The sequence below is a fragment of the Nannobrachium achirus genome (genome assembly GCF_963921795.1).
Source record: "Nannobrachium achirus genome assembly, chromosome: 15".
Taxonomy (NCBI): Eukaryota; Metazoa; Chordata; class Actinopteri; order Myctophiformes; family Myctophidae; genus Nannobrachium; species Nannobrachium achirus.
The window spans coordinates 16,260,269-16,277,988 of NC_137822.1; the positions used below are offsets into that span (position 1 = coordinate 16,260,269).

Consider the following 17,720-nt stretch of genomic DNA (forward strand, 5'->3'; position numbering starts at 1 on the left):
GTACGGCGAATCAGCGTCGCTTCAACTCGATGACGTCGGGGCTTGTGAGCAGCGTGGGTGGGTTTTTTCCCAGAACTCAAGTGCGATTCCAAGTAACCCAGCGCCGCACCGTATATTCCCAAACATAAACATCGAGTCGCCCGCCATGGTAACATGCAATCGTATCGATCTCGCTATGAAACATCAGTAGCTGACATGTTTTGTTGTGTGTCGAGAGGTGGAGTGTGCAGAGAACATGTACATTGATCTGATGCTATGGCGTTATGCTCGCCACCTGCTGGACCTATTCTGCCTGTTTCTTTGGTTAGGAAGTAGCAAGCAACAGGCTAGCCAGCCACATAACAACAACACCAATAACAACTACGTCATCTGCTTTGCTACTGTTGTGTTTGGTCAGGCGGTGAACCAATCGCAGAAGACTGCCTCTTTGGCAACGCCCATCCTAGAAACTGCTGCAGATAGAAGCGATTTCAGACTGAATAATGGAGTGAAACAAAATGTCAATTCAGATTGAGTGTCAGGCTAATGTATATTTTTTTTAAAAGCTCAAAGCGCTCGGGTGGCGCAGTGGTTAGGGTAAGTCCCTGCCCACCACCACGGAGGTTGTGGGTTCGAATCCACTGTGGTGCATCTGGCTTTGTTGAGCGTCTACAGTACACGAACACAATTAGCCCATGTACGGGAAGGGAAGCCAGGTGGGGAGGATGAGTGGTCCATGCACGTACTCCTACTGGCTGGGGGCGGCGCCTGTCAGCGGGGAGCAGGACAAAGGCTCTATGTCCTCCCAGTGGGGGATCCTCACTGGCAGGTGATTTAGTAGGATTGGACAGCAGTGACAACACAGACATATTTGTGGGGAGGAATCAATTGGCCTAACGACTTTGGGGAGAGAAAGGAGTACAAACTAATCTAAATCTTTTTGCTCAAGTAATGACCGATATATCACCCCAAACTACACTGCTCAAAAAAATAAAGGGAACAGCCCAGTCCATGTGTACTCTGGCAAATGTCAATCGGGCTGCACAGTGTTGGGCTGTGAGCACAGGCCCCACTTGTGGACGTCGGGCCCTCATACCACCATCATGGAGTCTGTTTCTCACAGTTTGAGCAGAAACATTCACATTAGTGGCCTGCTGAAGGTCGTTTTGTAGGGCTCTGGCAGTGCTCCTCCTGTTCCTCCTTGCACAAAGGACCAGATAGCGGTCCTGCGGCTGGGTTGTTGTCCTCCTACGGCCCCCTCCACGTCTCCTGGTGTACTGGCCTGTCTCCTGGTATCGCCTCTATGCTCTGGACACTGTGCTGGGAGACACAGCAAACCTTCTTGCCACAGTGCGCATTGATGTGCCATCCTGGATGAGCAGCACTACCTGAGCAACTTCTGTGGGTTGCAGATACCGCCTCATGCTACCTCTAGTGGTCAGGGCACTAGAAAAATCCAAAACTAAACAAAAATCTGCCAGAAAGGATGAGGACAGGCAAATGGTCTGTGGCCACCACCTGCAAAACCATTCCTTTTTTAGGGGTTGTCTTGCAAATTGCCTCATCTTCACCTGTTGTCTTTTCCATTTGCACAACAGCAGATGAAACTGATTCATAATCAGTGTTGCTTCCTAACTGGCCAGGTTGATATCCCAAAAGTGTGATTGACTTGGAGTTACATTGCAATGATTATGCGTTCCCTTTATTTTTTTGAGCAGTGTATATAACAGCATGTAGGCCACCTCCTACACCACACCGAAACTACTTTGGGCTTTGTTTATCCATCTGATTGTTCTATAATCCTGCATTGAAAGCAGTATGCTTTGAATGTGTGCATCCTATTGCTGTGACACTTCTCTTCCGCCAAGTTAACAATTAGTTTCTCTCTCTCTCTCTGCAGTCGAGAGGTGGAGTGTGCAGAGAACATGTACATTGACCTGATGCTATGGCGTCATGCTCGCCACCTGCTGGAGCAGGTGCGCCTTCGTGACCTGGGCTGCTTCTCTGCACAGCTGGGCTTCGAGCTTATCGGATGGCTGTGCCGGGAGAGGAACCGCGTGGCCCGCATCGAGGATTTTGTCATGGCGTTGAAAATGCTGCACAAGGACTTCCTGTGGCCCTTCCCTGTCATCCCTGCTGGCAGCCTGAGCTCCCCACTGAGGAACGGTCGATGTCGTACATGTAAGATTGGAAAGCTCAATATACGAAGCTTTAGCTGTAATCAAAGCATCAGTTAATAAAAAGCAAGTTTAAAAATAGTCTCTAAGAAGGAATTTAAAACATTAAAGTCTATGTATCCTCGATATTTACAGTATATGTATATACGTATATGGGAAACCAGTTGTAAACTGAGGTTTTGGGAGTGTCTTCATATCAACACTGATGCTTTAAATTGTTGGTTGCTTCCTGCGTTGTTCTATAGCACTGTTTCCCAAACATGGAAAATCAATTTATTTTCAGAAATAAATAAAATGTTCAAACAAACACATCTAAGAAATTCCCTAAATAAATATAATAATGAGCTTGTAGATCGGCTATATTCACTAGTGTGGGTCCCGGGGCGAATATCTCATTTCTATTTTGGGTCACGGGCTAAAAGGTTTGGGAAGCACTGTTCTATAGTGACACATACCTGTCTTCTCGCTGTCCTTCCCAAGTATTGAGCACACGGCTGCTGAAGTCGCAGTCAGCTGACAGCCTGTTGAACAGCGACATGGACACTGCTCCTCACCCGGAGCCCCCCAGGAGCCACACCTGGCTGGACGGCCTGGGCTCCTCCGGGCCTAAAGACACAGACACCGCTTCCTCGGCCCACTCCCATCACCATCACGCTCCACAGACACACGATGCCTTCCTCTCGCCGCTCACCAACAAAGGTAACATGACTTGAGTTTACTGTCCGACCCATGCCAGATCTCTGGTTGGGCAGGTTGAAACTGGTTAGAAACATGGACACATCGGCTACTTAATTGCATTTTTTAATTTTCGTCAAAAAGGTAATGACCAATATATCGGCCAACCTGATGTACTGTATTTAACACTCGCATGACTGAACCTGATTTTGAGATTTTTAGGTGGTTTGGGTTTGCTCAGGAAACTCTGAAAAACTCAGGAAATTTTCCCTTTCATGATTTTTCCTTATCATACAAGCAAAGTCTTGTTTTTTTTCTACCATTTGAGACGTAATTTGAAATAAAATGTTTTGAATGTTTCCTGAGCATTCTAATTCCATTTCTAAATATCAAAAACAGGTCAAAATGACCTATTAGTCATGCGAGTGTTGGACTCTGGCCTCCTAATGTGTTCTCACAAGAAGCAAAGCGCTCTTTTGTTATTGTTTTACTAATCCACAATATAATGACCCCCTGCTCTCCTTGCAGTGGAGGAGTACAGCATCGGTTCTGCTACAGACCTGACAGAGACCAGTTCAGTGGTGGACGGTGACTGGACCATGGTGGATGAAAACTCCTCCACTCTGAGCCTCAGCCAGGCCGAGCTGGAGCACATCTCCATGGAGCTGGCCAACAAGGGTCCGCACAAGTCCCAGGTGCAGCTCAGGTGAGAAAAACCAACAGGACTGATTAAATGATATGAAGACTGCGGAGCTGGTTCAGGCAGACAACCCAAAAGTCAAATCGGCACCAACGTCCGATCAGGTGATCAGTCACATGCAGACTTTATCTGATTGGGTGAGCTATTTAAACCTGTCCTGCTGCGCTCAATTGACTATCTTGCTTCAAATCTGTCTGCCTGTTCTCTGTATGCTTGTTTTTTGGGGGTTTTTCTTCCCCGTATGCTTTCAACTCACATAGTTTTTTTTTTTTTTTTGAAAAAGGGTGTTGATTTTTGAGTGGATTTATCGGCTCAAAAAAGCAAGGAGCATTTCATTGACACAATTATTCACCACCATGTCTCAGAAAAAGCGATGGGCATGGTTAGGGCGCATACCAAATGGGCGCAAAATGACCTATTTGAGTCCACATTTCAATTCCCAGCCAACCAGGCAATTTGATGTACTGTATGTCATTCCAAAATAACTTGTGTTGTGAGACATTTGATAAATGATGCTCACTCTGTTTCTTCATACCATGTAGGTACCTGCTCCATGTTTTCATGGAGGCAGGCTGTCTGGAGTGGTGTGTGGTGATTGGCCTCATACTGCGAGAGGCTAGCATCATCAAGCAGGTGATTGGCTTCTTGGACAGCCCTGAAGTTCCCCCAGAAACCGTGCAGAGTATTCGTAGCGGCTTATCAGCTGTTGATGTATGGGCCTCCACTGACTGGTATGTTTAGTTTAACACATTTTACACTTGTTATTTATTCACTCCTTCCATCTTGTCTCTCTTTCTCTTATATTCTGTACAGTACTTCAACACCTGATGGTATGTCCAAGGATAGAAATCGTTATTGAAGGCGTATTGTAATTACATTTGGAATACCTATAGTTGCTAACTGTCAATCAATATTATGTTTCAGTTATAGTCTTGATCGTATTCATTATTTCATAGTTTGCAAAATGCTCATCCATCAAAGAAATATCACAGTCTATAGGCCTAATTCTACATAATGTGCTTCAGAGACTATTTGCCTGAAACTTTGTGTGTTGAATATGTAATTCTAATTATGTCATAGTACTTTTTATACAACTAACTAAACTTAAAAAAACGGTGATGCCAACAGAAAATATAATTGTCTTAGCACAATAACAACACAGTTAACCTCGTCTCTCTCCAGCCTGGGTTACAAGCCCTTCCTCAACCTGATCCGGCCTCAACTCCAGCAGCTGATGGAGACAGCCGCCGAGCAAGTTCAGCCCGAGGCCTTTCAACCCACCAGTCAGTCTTCCAAGCTAGGTGGCCCTGAGGGGCTGGGGGGCCCCGCCTTATTACCCCGGGCTGAGGACAGCCGAGGTGGAGCGGCTCCCATGGGCCTGTCTCTGCCCTCCCATGAGCCCCCCGGCGGCTTCCCCAGACCGGCCTCAGAGGACTGCCCCCCAGAGGAGACGGAGGAGCAGGGGGAGGAGGAAGGAGTCTATGATTGCACCTTGTCCTGAACCCTGTTCCTGAACTCTGGATGCTGGAGGGAGAGGAGGGTTCAAGCAGTGGAAGACTGTCTGTCTGTCTGTCTGTCTGTCTGTGTGTGTGTGTGTGTGTGTGTGTGTGTGTGTGTGTGTGTGTGTGTGTGTGTGTGTGTGTGTGTGTGTGTGTGTGTGTGTGTGTGTGTGTGTGTGTGTGTGTGTGTGTGTGTGTGTGTGTGTGTGTGTTTTCGCTCATATGCACGCATGAATGTGTGTTTGCACATGTGCACATGCACACTCATGCAGGCACATGTACGTAGACATGCCTTTGTGTCTGTCATATTAAGTAGCTCTCATGCAGGTTCCTACTTTAATCAGTATTATCCACTCTTCAGACCCCTCATCATGTGGGCTTCTGTGTAGACTAGAGCCACTGTGGCCACTTAATCACCATCAGACAGCAACAGCATAACAGCTGGCAGCCTGCCGACCCCGGACAGTGACTTCAGAGCACAGCCAGCGTAGTGTTGGCGGTTTGATTCTGGCGGTTGTCACTTTTCAAAACATGTCCATTTAGAAAGCCTGCTACCTGGATGTGCACGTGTGTGTTCCTGAGGATTGCGATTTGTCAGTTTGGAGGCTAACACAGACATCTGATAAATATTGCATGTCAATCCATGGCACTCATTCAGATGTATCTGTCCACTTAGAGATACATGTTGCAGTCCAGGCATACATCTATATTGTGCCCCCTGGTGGAGACAAACGGCGTAAGGAATCGGATCAATAGCAAGACTTTTGAGTTGATCTCATGGCATTATGCTAAAGCGCTAATCATGTAGTCAAACGAACCTCTAGTCGTCAACCATTGTGTGGATGCACTGAAGTGTGTCTGAGCCTGTGTGTGTGCACGTTTGAGTGAAAGAGGGGTCTCATGCTTGAGTGAAAGAGGGGTCTCATGCTTTTATACCTCATAAATATATTTTGTGATAACTGGTAATATCATAATGTAAGGGGGTGTGTACTCTATATACAGTATATATATATATATATATATATATATATATATATAAACTTTTTAATTGCATTACTTGTTCATATCCCCTTAAAAACCTGGTATCATGGTATTAAATATCTGTAATGGTGAGAGAGGATGGCCGTAAGCTTTGGAGAAAGTTTCCTTTGGAAATCTATTAAAAGTATAAGCAAGCCCAGTTTATTTGTAGAGCACATTTCAACAAGGCAATTCAAAGCGCTTTACACAAAGTATCACTCATTGAGACATAAAGACACAGAGCATTAAGACAGTCTATAGCACTGTTTCACAAACAGTGGGTCGGGACCAACCTTTATGGGTCAAATATAATTTCTTTTCAAAAGATTTTCAACAAATTGTCATAAAAACGAATTCAAATGTTTTTTCCAAAGAATTACATTTTAGTATTGGGAACGATTTTTTATCCATTAATTAGAGGGGGGGAAATACTTAGAAGTAGTGAAAATAGCAGATTTACTCACAACAGGTCGCAATGCTTATCCCATAAGCTTGTAAATCTGCCATTTTCACTAGTTTGGGTCCCGGCAAGACATCAAATTTCTCTCTTGGTTCTGGAGCTAAAAAACTATGGGAACCACTGGTCGGTAGGAAAATGTCTGACCACTAAGAATTACCTCTGCTTATGTGTGTGTGTACCTGGCGAGGGTGGAAAAAGCCTCAACCAGTCTGACTGGTCATAAGGAAAGTTATCCATGTGGACATTCTTGAGTCACACGAAATGTTTAAAAATGTCTGCTCACGTGAGCATATTATGCACAAGGTTTTGGCCAGTCAAGGAAAGATGTACTAGGTACTACAGTATCAAAGGTTTTGAAAACCACCCTCTAAGTTGACCAAATATTTTGATTAAGACTTTAACATTCACCCCCATAAAATGTTACTTTTGACATCTTAATGGTTTCTAACCCAGAGACACTATTGGCGGTTTTTGTATGGTATTATTAAAGTTATATTATTCAATGTTAAAATTTATGACTCCCTCGCATAGAGAAAATGACTATGCACACTTAAAGGTAGTGTTAAAAATGCCACATTTCAGTATCTTATTATTGCCTTTGGCAGTAATTGCACGGCCATTGTGTATGGAATAGTTCCTACATAATGACCTTGATAAAGACTTGCATCTTGCTCATTTTTACATTACCACGTGCACGCTACAGTACCATACATATCAAAACATTGAACCGCATAAGACAGTGATTACAATGACTGAGGTTCCTCCACGATACAAGTCTCTCGTTTGTACTGTATGTGTGTTTAGATTTTGACTTATATGCCACATATGTATTGAGTTTGTCAGCGATTTGTGTTGGTGGCTATGCTCACATGGAATTGAGAATTATCATAATAGTCATCATATTATTTATTGGTATTATAGTTGAGTGATAATTACTGATATATATCTTGATGTGTTTTTTCCCCCCAGTTTGTTTTTATTGGCTGTCTGATAAAGTAGTCTGAATGTTCTCCTACCAGTTATCTTCTATAATAGCTCTCTGTCAAAAGCACAACAACGCTTTCCAATTATGTGCGTCAGTGTTATATCGTGCAATGCATTGAAATGTTACTCAGCTTTATTTTATTTTTCATATTTTTATTTTTTCTCCATGTATTTGCTGTCACTTTTTTATAATTGACCAAAACATTTTCAACTGAATAAGTGCTCGCTTGTTGGGCCATGGCGGATGGTTAGGATGTTTTAACTGCTGTTTGGGTTTTATTTTAGATAACTACTTAAACTCATGCTATAGTTAGGCTGCACTTTTAGAACAAGACTCACTAGTTAGGACAGGTTAAAATGACTATACAGCACAGTTGTATTGCTGTTGCTAATGTAGGCCTACTGTTACCATACAGTGCTCCCACGTTTAATTGATAATTCTAGTTTCTCCCTAGTTTAAGTAGGCATCAGCTTACTGTCTTCACCTTTAACAAGCCTACGAATAAACTAGGCTACTCTCTCTGAGGTTTACTTTACTTCAAAACAGAACCAAAGACTTTTGATCAGAGGCCTTGTGTTTTAGCTGGTGATTTGGACGGATTCCCTGTATTATGGTATAGCATAATCTCCTCAAATTCCCCACTAACAGAAACATGACCATTTGATCCTCAAAAGCCAATACAGACATTATACACGACACAATTTCCTACGGAAATGATTATAACAGATTTTTATTTTATTTCACGTCTCTGTGGGTGAGGAGCAGTTTGGTTAGGCATGTCTATCTCTTGGCCTAAGTCGAACTAGTGGTACTTTGGTCTCACAAACACTATGATATGAGGCCTCAAGTCTCTGAGGTGGAGAATGCTCCCTTCCTCCTACGTATTGTACAGTTTAAAAGTATTGCCTATTTTCTGACTCAGAATAACTATTTATTCCAGTGTCCGGAATGGCAGACATCCTCAATGCAGTGTAAAGATACTCTCTTGTACAGTTGCCTTTTCTACTCATGTTTGGTTTTCTATTTCATTTTTCCTGTACATGAACAATAAATTATTTTTAAAAACAGTTTTATTGAGATTCTGTTCATCAAATTTAAACTAACGTTACAATGCTAATTCTTACCAACATTGATGGCTTGGAGCACAAAGGACTTATGTGACATTTTTGTCAAAAAATAAAGAAACGAAGCCTAATCTGTATAAAAGTATAGACTATAGATTGTTGTTGAATAAATAATGACTATCAATGAAAAGTTTGGTTTGCTACCCTCAAGCCCTCATAAGCACCCAATGCATTTTCAATGGAAAAAGAACATATGCAGGCTACTAGAGCTACATACATGCAGTGGTGTAAAGTAAATAAGTACATTTACTTAAGTACACTTTTGAGGTATTTGTACTTTACTGAAGTATTTCCAATTTCCAGTACTTTTACTTCTACTCCACTACATCTGGGATCCAAATATTGTACTTTTACTCCGCTACATTTATTAAAAAACTTAGTACAGTTTGCAGATATAAATTATAATATTATAAAACATACATTAACTATGTAAGAGCCATTTGAGCCATGTTCTTATTTTGTTGTAATTGATGACATCACTTAAGTCCACAGTCTCCACACCCATGTTCAAGGCCAAGGTGGCCAGGTTATTTAAAGGGATATTTCACTTTCAAAAAAACTTTTTCTCATTTTATCGTCTAATCAGGCTTTTGGGAACACCTAGGAAAGATTTTGAATTTCTTCATTCAGTATTTAGATATTTGATATTCATTTCCCACCATTTTCCCCCTTTCAGGACCTTCCTATACAAACCCATTATAACTTCAAACTCCATTTTAACCATGATTATTCAATGAAAACACCCATCCTTTTTTCTGGTGACTCCTGACACCCTCCGAATACGTGAGCAGGCTGTGTTTTTTCAATATCTTTTTTTATTTATTTTTTTTATAATCTTTTATTGTATTTAATAATTTTCATTTCCCCAAAAGATGAATAGAAATCAATGAAAAAAGTTATCAAAAAAGCACGGCCTGCTCATGTATTTGGAGGGTGTCAGGAGTCACCAGGAAAAGGACAGTTGTTTTAATTGAATCTATCATGGTTGAAATGGAGTTTGAATTTACAATGGGTTTGTATAGGAAGGTCCTGGAAGGGGGGAAATGAATATCAAATATCTAAATACTGAATGAAGAAATAAAAAAAAAACAGTCACTCCTGGGTGTTCCGGTTCCCAAAAGCCTGACGATAAAATGACAAAACGTTTTTTTGAAAGTGAAATATCCCTTTAAGGCTGATGGGTAATCAGCCACAGGTGTTGTCGTCTGGGACAAACAGTCTTTTGACTGTGTCTGTGAGAGGCTGGTGTTATGCATCTATGTTTATTTCTATATAATGCTGAAGTATAGGACTAAAGTGTATAATAAATAACGTTTATGCTGTAAATCTATTGGAAGGTTTGGACATCAGTTTATTGTCACACCACACGTCAGGACTTTGAGCCCTTTAGTCGGCAACCAGCAGTAGAGCTCCAAATATAGGATTTGGGCGCTACATTAAGTCAAAAGACTAGTCTCGGGAATGTTTTGAGTTGCTTATTGGGAGCAATTCAGACCAGCGGGGCTGTGGACACGCACGCACGCACAGGGCGTGTGTGAGTTGCGTGATTCAAAATAACGACGGAGTTCGGCCAGTGAATCACGCACTACTGTCATACTTAAGGCAACGGGCCAATCAGAGGCAAGCGGAACGAGAGGGGCGTCTCCACTGGCCGAACTCAGTCGTTATTTTGAATCACGCGTGTGAGTTTGGTGGACGATCTACCTACTACGGCCGGCGGAGATGGCAGCCGCCAGCGATCAACGTCTGCTGTTCCTGTGATCGATTTCTACCAGGAGCTACAGGGGTGCCTACCGGCGGGGACATCGGGCGGCGGGCAGCAGAGAGCAGCGGGACTGGAACAGAGTCCGGACTGGGCGGAGGAGGTGGATCGATTGTCTACAGTACACTGATCTACAGGTGTGGTTAGTGTTTGTTCAGCAGCCCACTGGGCGCTGGCTGCATCGATAGCCTACAAACCTTGGCCATGAATGTGTGCACTGGGCACACTTTAATTGACAAACTTAAAGCCAACTGAATTGGTAACAAACGTCTTAAAAGAACTTTGCGCGTTACTTGAGGCGTTTGTTTGGACTTTGTTGCGTGCGGCCGTCTACTTTGTAGGCTACGGACACGGAACATTGCCTTTGTATGGAAAAAAGAGGAGGCGCACACGCGCTGACAAAGAATGACAATGTGGTCAAACCTGGACATGAGTTTGGTGGGGGAAATTGGGGAATGGGCAAACCTTGAAACTGCAAAAATGAATGTGCTGTCTAAACTGAGGGAAGATATTGTTTCCTTGGTGAATGATGAAAATGCAAATGAGGCTAAAGGTTTATTTCGCAATTTTGTTGGTGTTTATGAGGCAGCCAAAAATGTTCACGTGATGATGTTGTTTTTTTTGCCTATTGCTGAGTCAACTAAAATATGGTACAAAGCAAAAATGTCCAGTTTTGATGGTTTTATTCATGAAATGACCAGGTGGTTATATGTTCATGATTGTGATACTGCTTATATGACAGCATTTTGAATGTTCCATATAGGCCTAGGCCTAATGTTGGGTCTGTTAATACAGAACATGCAGTTAAATCCACTACAAAGGAAAGCAAAAGGGTCCGTGTACCTTTTGATAGTTTGTTATTGGATTTGGTTTTTAAGAACGAAAAACGAAAAAGGAGACAATTAGTTCTGGTTTGCCGTTTTTTGTTTTTGATTAACAAATCGAGAAACGGAATACCAATCCCGGTCCGTCCATTTACACTCTGTTGTTTACACGTGACAAAACCAAAATAGCCAATGCAAAAACTGCGAAACCACTCCGCGGTCCGTTCTGGGTCCTGCTTTCATCCGTTTATCATTCTCATAATGAAAAATGAAAGAACGCAGAACGGAAGCAGCAGTGACGTAAGTGTCACGTGACCGGAAAATCTGTGGCGGTTGTAGTTCTTTCAGGTTTTTACAGTCGTGGACCCGTGTACTATATTAAAAGCTTTTATTTGTAGTAGATCTACACATTGTGCAAGTAAGCAGTGATATGGAGTGTAATTTTATTATAGAATTGACCCGATAATTATAGGGGAGAAACGCGACATGGGGGCTTAATCTATTAAGTGCAGCAGGCTAAAAGGTCCGTAATTGCAACATTTGCAACACACGTTTTCCACTGCAGTTTCAGATGATAATTATATTCATGGCCCTGTCCCCTACAATATAATTATATTCTAGTAGTGTATAACAATATGGGCAACTATTCAGGCATTTAGCAGATGCTCTTAATCCAGAGCAATAAGCAAGGTCAATACATCAATCAAATGCATAGAAATAATATTCTAAGGAAAACAAACAATCCCCTTGTCATACAAATGAGAGAATTACATAGTTTAACAATTTATTTAAAGTGTACATATACTTTAAACTGATGACACATGGTACATGTGTATAAATACATAACTGGGTGTGCACATTTAATTAGAGACAATAATCCCATTTAGACTGGGAACGCATCTTTTTATGTTAAATTCACCTCCTGAAAAATAATACAATATTAAAACATTTGAGCAACATTAATCTTAGAAACAGTTGTTCCTGAAAAACATTAGGATTTAGATTTAGAAGAATTCTTTGTCATTTTTCAAGCTCAAAGCTGTGAGCTTGTAGCCTAGATCTTACAGAAATAACAGGAATTTAAGAGACTTTTTTGAGTGGGCGCTCGAAAATGTAGCACATTCCAAAAATAATTTGAGAATATTAGACATATTCACTCATATATTGAATGACAGACAGATAGAACACAGTACTATGATAGATATTTAACTGATATAACATTGAATGACAGACAGATAGAACACAGTACTAAGATAGATATTTAACTGATATAACATTGAATGACAGACAGATAGAACACAGTACTATGATAGATACAGTATTTAACTCATATAACATTGAATGACAGACAGATAGAACACAGTGCTATGATAGATATTTAACTCATATAACATTGAATGACAGACAGAACACAGTACTATGATAGATACAGTATTTAACTCTTATAACATTGAATGACAGACAGATAGAACACAGTACTATGATAGATATTTAACTCATATAACATTGAATGACAGACAGATAGAACACAGTACTATGATAGATATTTAACTCATATAACATTGAATGACAGACAGATAGAACACAGTACTATGATAGATATTTAACTCATATAACATTGAATGACAGACAGATAGAACACAGTACTATGATAGATATTTAACTCATATAACATTGAAAGACAGACAGATAGAACACAGTACTATATGATAGATATTTAACTCATATAACATTGAATGACAGACAGATAGAACACAGTACTATGCATTATATATTTTAAATTTACACTCCCAGTAGGCTATAAAGTTAGCAACATTTGGCACATGTGGCCCATCAGAACACTGGTTTTCAATCTATCAATTTGGAATGATCAATCTGAATGGCATATTAAAAACGTATATGTATTTTTGACAAAATTCTGTGACACCATGTATGTACAATCATATGTCTATTGTGTGTCGCCTATGAAGCACCACATCAGAAACATTACAAGAAATAAAAAAAAAACATGAAAATATAAAGTACAGAACATATTTTGATTGACAGGGAAGGTCCCGGATCCAATCAAATAGCTGCCGGATCCAATCAGAGACGACAGAGAGGTGGGGGAACATGTTCCCCCTCAAATTAAGCACTTGGTATTTACAATAGAAAGGTCAGGGGAGGCCAAAATTAAGGCATGCAATACACTGACTGCTGAAGATGCTCAGCTAGGCTCTACAATATATGATCTCACATACTGTATGTGTATTTCCCAGTCAGATTTGTTTCTCAGATCATAAAAGTTGATTTCACTGACACTGGCCAGGAGTTGTACATTAGGGATTAAGGTGTCTGAGAGAATCAGTGTCAGTCTCTGAGCACCATACAATTAAAAAAGGGAAGAACAAAATGTTCATGTCCGGTGACATAGTTTCCGAAATGAAGATAAATAATGATGTTAATCTGAATGAGAACAAATATCTGTTTGTCAGTATGCTAATCCTCCTTAAAGGTCCAACCAATAAAACTAGTAAGACGCCCGGGGGGAGACAAGCGACCTCGCCCTAAAGGGCGAAGTCTTGCCATATCTTGGCCGTCTGGCCAGTGATGTATATCGGACCAGTTACCTTGTACTCGAGATCCATGTACTGTATGATATGATAGATATGCTGTGAGAGCCCAAACAAGCTTACTCAGTTATTTGTGAAAATCCTATGACGTCTATCACATCTGACATCATACATACAATCCATTTTATGCCCATACATGGAGATCCCTGTCTGAACCAGCCACACAGATTTGGGCTGTCTTCCTCCATATATGGGCATTCCCATATGAAGTCCTGTTAGATATGAAACGCACGCACGCACGCACGCACGCACGCGCACACACACACACACACACACACACACACACACACACACACACAGTAGTACCCTATATGTGGCTAGAGTTGGAATGCACTTTCTGCTCCCTTGCCAAAATAGCAGATCTACAGTGAGCTAGTAGATTGGACACTTTTGGTTAATATTCCCCCCAATTTGGGATCAAGTGGTTAAACATCAAGTATAACGTTATTTTAAATATGTTCTACACAGATGTTCTATCAAGTTGTACTTAATTATAAACCATGTCACAGTATAATGAGAATTAATGAGTTCTTAGAGCATACAGGCCCTACACTTAATGCGGCCCACAGGCAAATATCAGAATACTGATATAATATTGATTTCTGCTGTTATAATTCCAAATGTAAAACATGACCCACTTTCATTATGTCAGTCGACTGTATATTAGTATCTTCTTGATGACTAGTAGCCTATTACTAGTCTTTTTTGTCAAATGCATTTGTGATTAAGTTCATAAAGTAAGAACATAAGTTGACCTGTACATGCATTTGACATTAAATAAAACAATTACTTTTAAGGATATCAATTAAAATATTTGCAAAAATAGCAGAATAGCAGAGCTTGTAGATCTTCTATTTTTGGTATATGCATTGTGGCCCTCTGGAGTGTGTGTGAAAATGTAGTGGCCCTTTTCAGCATCAAAGTTGCCCACCCTGTCTTAGAGTCATAACATACAGAATGCATAGCAAAATGTCTGAAAATGTCACTTTTTTGAGTGAGTGGCTGCACTGGAAAGCCAACAGAAATAGATTTTACACCTCTCCTGCTTAGTGGAGAGTGTGTGATGTGATGGAGGAGGTCTCCCCGAATGCGTGCGTGTGTTCAAAGTGCCGACGCAAAGAGCCGTCTGCTCTCCAGCGCCAACTAGAGTTTGAAAATGTCTGAAAATTTCACTTTTTTGAGTGAGTGGCTGCACTGGAAAGCCAACAGAAATAGATTTTACACCTCTCCTGCTTAGCGGAGAGTGTGGTGTGATAGAGGAGGTCTCCCCGAACGCGTGCGTGTGTTCAAAGTGCCGACACAAAAAGCCGCCTCCTGTCCAGTGCCCAATTTGTAAAGGCTATGCACTCCAGCGAACTGCATTTATCCATTTATAATGTTTTTCTAATGTTAATAAAACTTTTTTTTTACCCAGAAACATAATTAGCATTGTGTGTGTTCGTTTAAATGCTTAATCTATGTTTTGAATGTGCATATCATGGGACAATTACTCGCTCAACATGTTTCAATTGCCTCGGGGGTACTCTTATTCTGAAGAGATCGGCACCGGAAGTCTTATTGCAGCTAACGCTAATGGGGCTTTTAAGAGTGACATCATTTTGTTGGCAGAGGAGAATCTGCCCCCAGAGCATTTTCTGTCCCTTGCTATTTCAAAAAACAACGACTAAAAAATAACGACTAAAGTATAATTCTAACACTTTCCTTTCAACAACAAAGAGAAGAAAAATGTGTAAATAGTAAAAATATTTTGCCTACAAAATGATGTCATATTAACAGCCCCATGCAGCTGACTTCACATAGGCTCGGACGCCTAACAAGTCTATGAATCTATCTATGACATTGATGAAAATCTGCATCACGCATTTATACAATATGTGCAGGGAGTCCCTGCTTCATCTCTATCAGCCAAGGGGTCCTGCCTAAAAACGTTGAAGACCCCTGATGTAGGCCCCAAAGCATGATAATTCTGGACCGTCATTCCTGTGTATTGTCTTGGAAAGTATACTTTGGATTACAATAAGAATGTGGTAGAAATGTTTGCACATTTACAAACAATTAAACATATTTCAATTCATAAACATATTTTTTCGAGGTTATACAATATAATAGAGAGACTATCATGGTGTTAATCATCAGTGGTCAATGATCAAAATCAGTGATCCTAATGTGTTGCACAGACCCAAGTTACATGCCAGGTCCTTTCCAGTGATAAACTTGCATCGTCTGGCACTATCCGTTTAGATTAGAACAATCATCTTTATCCAGGGTTGCAGATCAAAGTGCTTCACAGGCAGGACATAATTCACTTCACAGTAGATAACTCAGACATAACATTATAGTAGGCAACATGCAAAAATACAAAGCCATGTAGGTGCCATGGTTTTGCAGGACAGGACAGATGCCAGCATAGCTCACTTTCACAAGTATAGTAATAGGCCTATTACAGTAGCTGTACAGTATCGGTGGCATGATGAGAAAGTATCTGCAGTGAAATGACTAGCTCGTCACCTGCTTTGAGGTACAGCGATGTTGCTTTGACATGTCAAGAGCATCATCTGCCCCTATGAAAGCATGAAATGCTATAAAATCTATGAATGTGAGTTGCTGTTGGGTGTCTTCTTGCCTTGTTCTCCAAAAAGTGGATTGACTTTGACTTGGTGACAATTGTAACATTGTTTCATCAAGACATGGCAAGACTTCGCCCTTTAGGGCGAGGTCGCTTGTCTTCCCCCGGGCGTCTTACTAGTTTTATTGGTTGGACCTTTAAGGAGGATTAGCATACTGACAAACAGATATTTGTTCTCATTCAGATTAACATCATTATTTATCTTCATTTCGGAAACTCTGTCACCGGTTGTTCTTCCCTTTTTTAATTGTATGGTGCTCAGAGACTGACACTGATTCTCTCAGACACCTTAATCCCTAATGTACAACTCCTGGCCAGTGTCAGTGAAATCAACTTTTATGATCTGAGAAACAAATCTGACTGGGAAATACACATACAGTATGTGTGATCATATATTGTAGAGCCTAGCATCTTCAGCAGTCAGTGTATTGCATGCCTCTGTATGGCAGCCTTAATTTTGACCTCCCCTGACCTTTCTATTGTAAATACCAAGTGCTTAATTTGAGGGGGAACATGTTCCTCCACCTCTCTGTCGTCTCTGATTGGATCCGGCAGCTATTTGATTGGATCCACCTTCCCTGTCAATCAAAATAGTGCTGTTGGTTATTTATGTTTTCATCCTTCCAAATAGAGACCTTTTTGGTTGCAGCATTTTCTGTACTTTATATTTTCATGTTTTTGTTTAATTTCTTGTAATGTTTCGGATGTGGTGCTTCATAGGTGACACACAATAGACTTGATTGTACATACATGGTGTCACAGAATTTTGTCAAAAATACATATACGTTTTTAATATGCCATTCAGATTGATCATTCCAAATTGATAGATTGAAAACCAGTGTTCTGATGGGCCACATGTGCCAAATGTTGCTAACTTTATAGCCTACTGGGAGTGTAAATTTAAAATATATAATGCATAGTACTGTGTTCTATCTGTCTGTCATTCAATGTTATATGAGTTAAATATATATCATAGTACTGTGTTCTATCTGTCTGTCTTTCAATGTTATATGAGTTAAATATCTATCATAGTACTGTGTTCTATCTGTCTGTCATTCAATGTTATATGAGTTAAATATCTATCATAGTACTGTGTTCTATCTGTCTGTCATTCAATGTTATATGAGTTAAATACTGTATCTATCATAGTACTGTGTTCTGTCTGTCATTCAATGTTATATGAGTTAAATATCTATCATAGCACTGTGTTCTACATGTATCTGTCTGTCATTCAATGTTATATGAGTTAAATACTGTATCTATCATAGTACTGTGTT

General features: G+C 40.6%; 1 protein-coding gene across 2 annotated transcripts in view; it reads left to right on the forward strand.

The window, feature by feature from the left end:
• The window catches only part of ric1 (RIC1 homolog, RAB6A GEF complex partner 1), a 76,733-nt gene extending 68,171 nt beyond the window's left edge, over window positions 1-8,562 (forward strand). For both annotated transcript variants that reach the window (XM_080742670.1, XM_080742671.1), the window contains exons 23-27: window positions 1,880-2,160; window positions 2,637-2,855; window positions 3,360-3,537; window positions 4,074-4,262; window positions 4,714-8,562. In XM_080742670.1, coding sequence (XP_080598796.1) covers window positions 1,880-2,160; window positions 2,637-2,855; window positions 3,360-3,537; window positions 4,074-4,262; window positions 4,714-5,032 — 1,186 coding nt within the window. In that variant the 3' untranslated portion in view covers window positions 5,033-8,562. The remainder of the gene's footprint in view (window positions 1-1,879; window positions 2,161-2,636; window positions 2,856-3,359; window positions 3,538-4,073; window positions 4,263-4,713) is intronic.
• The last annotated feature ends 9,158 nt before the right edge of the window (window positions 8,563-17,720 follow it).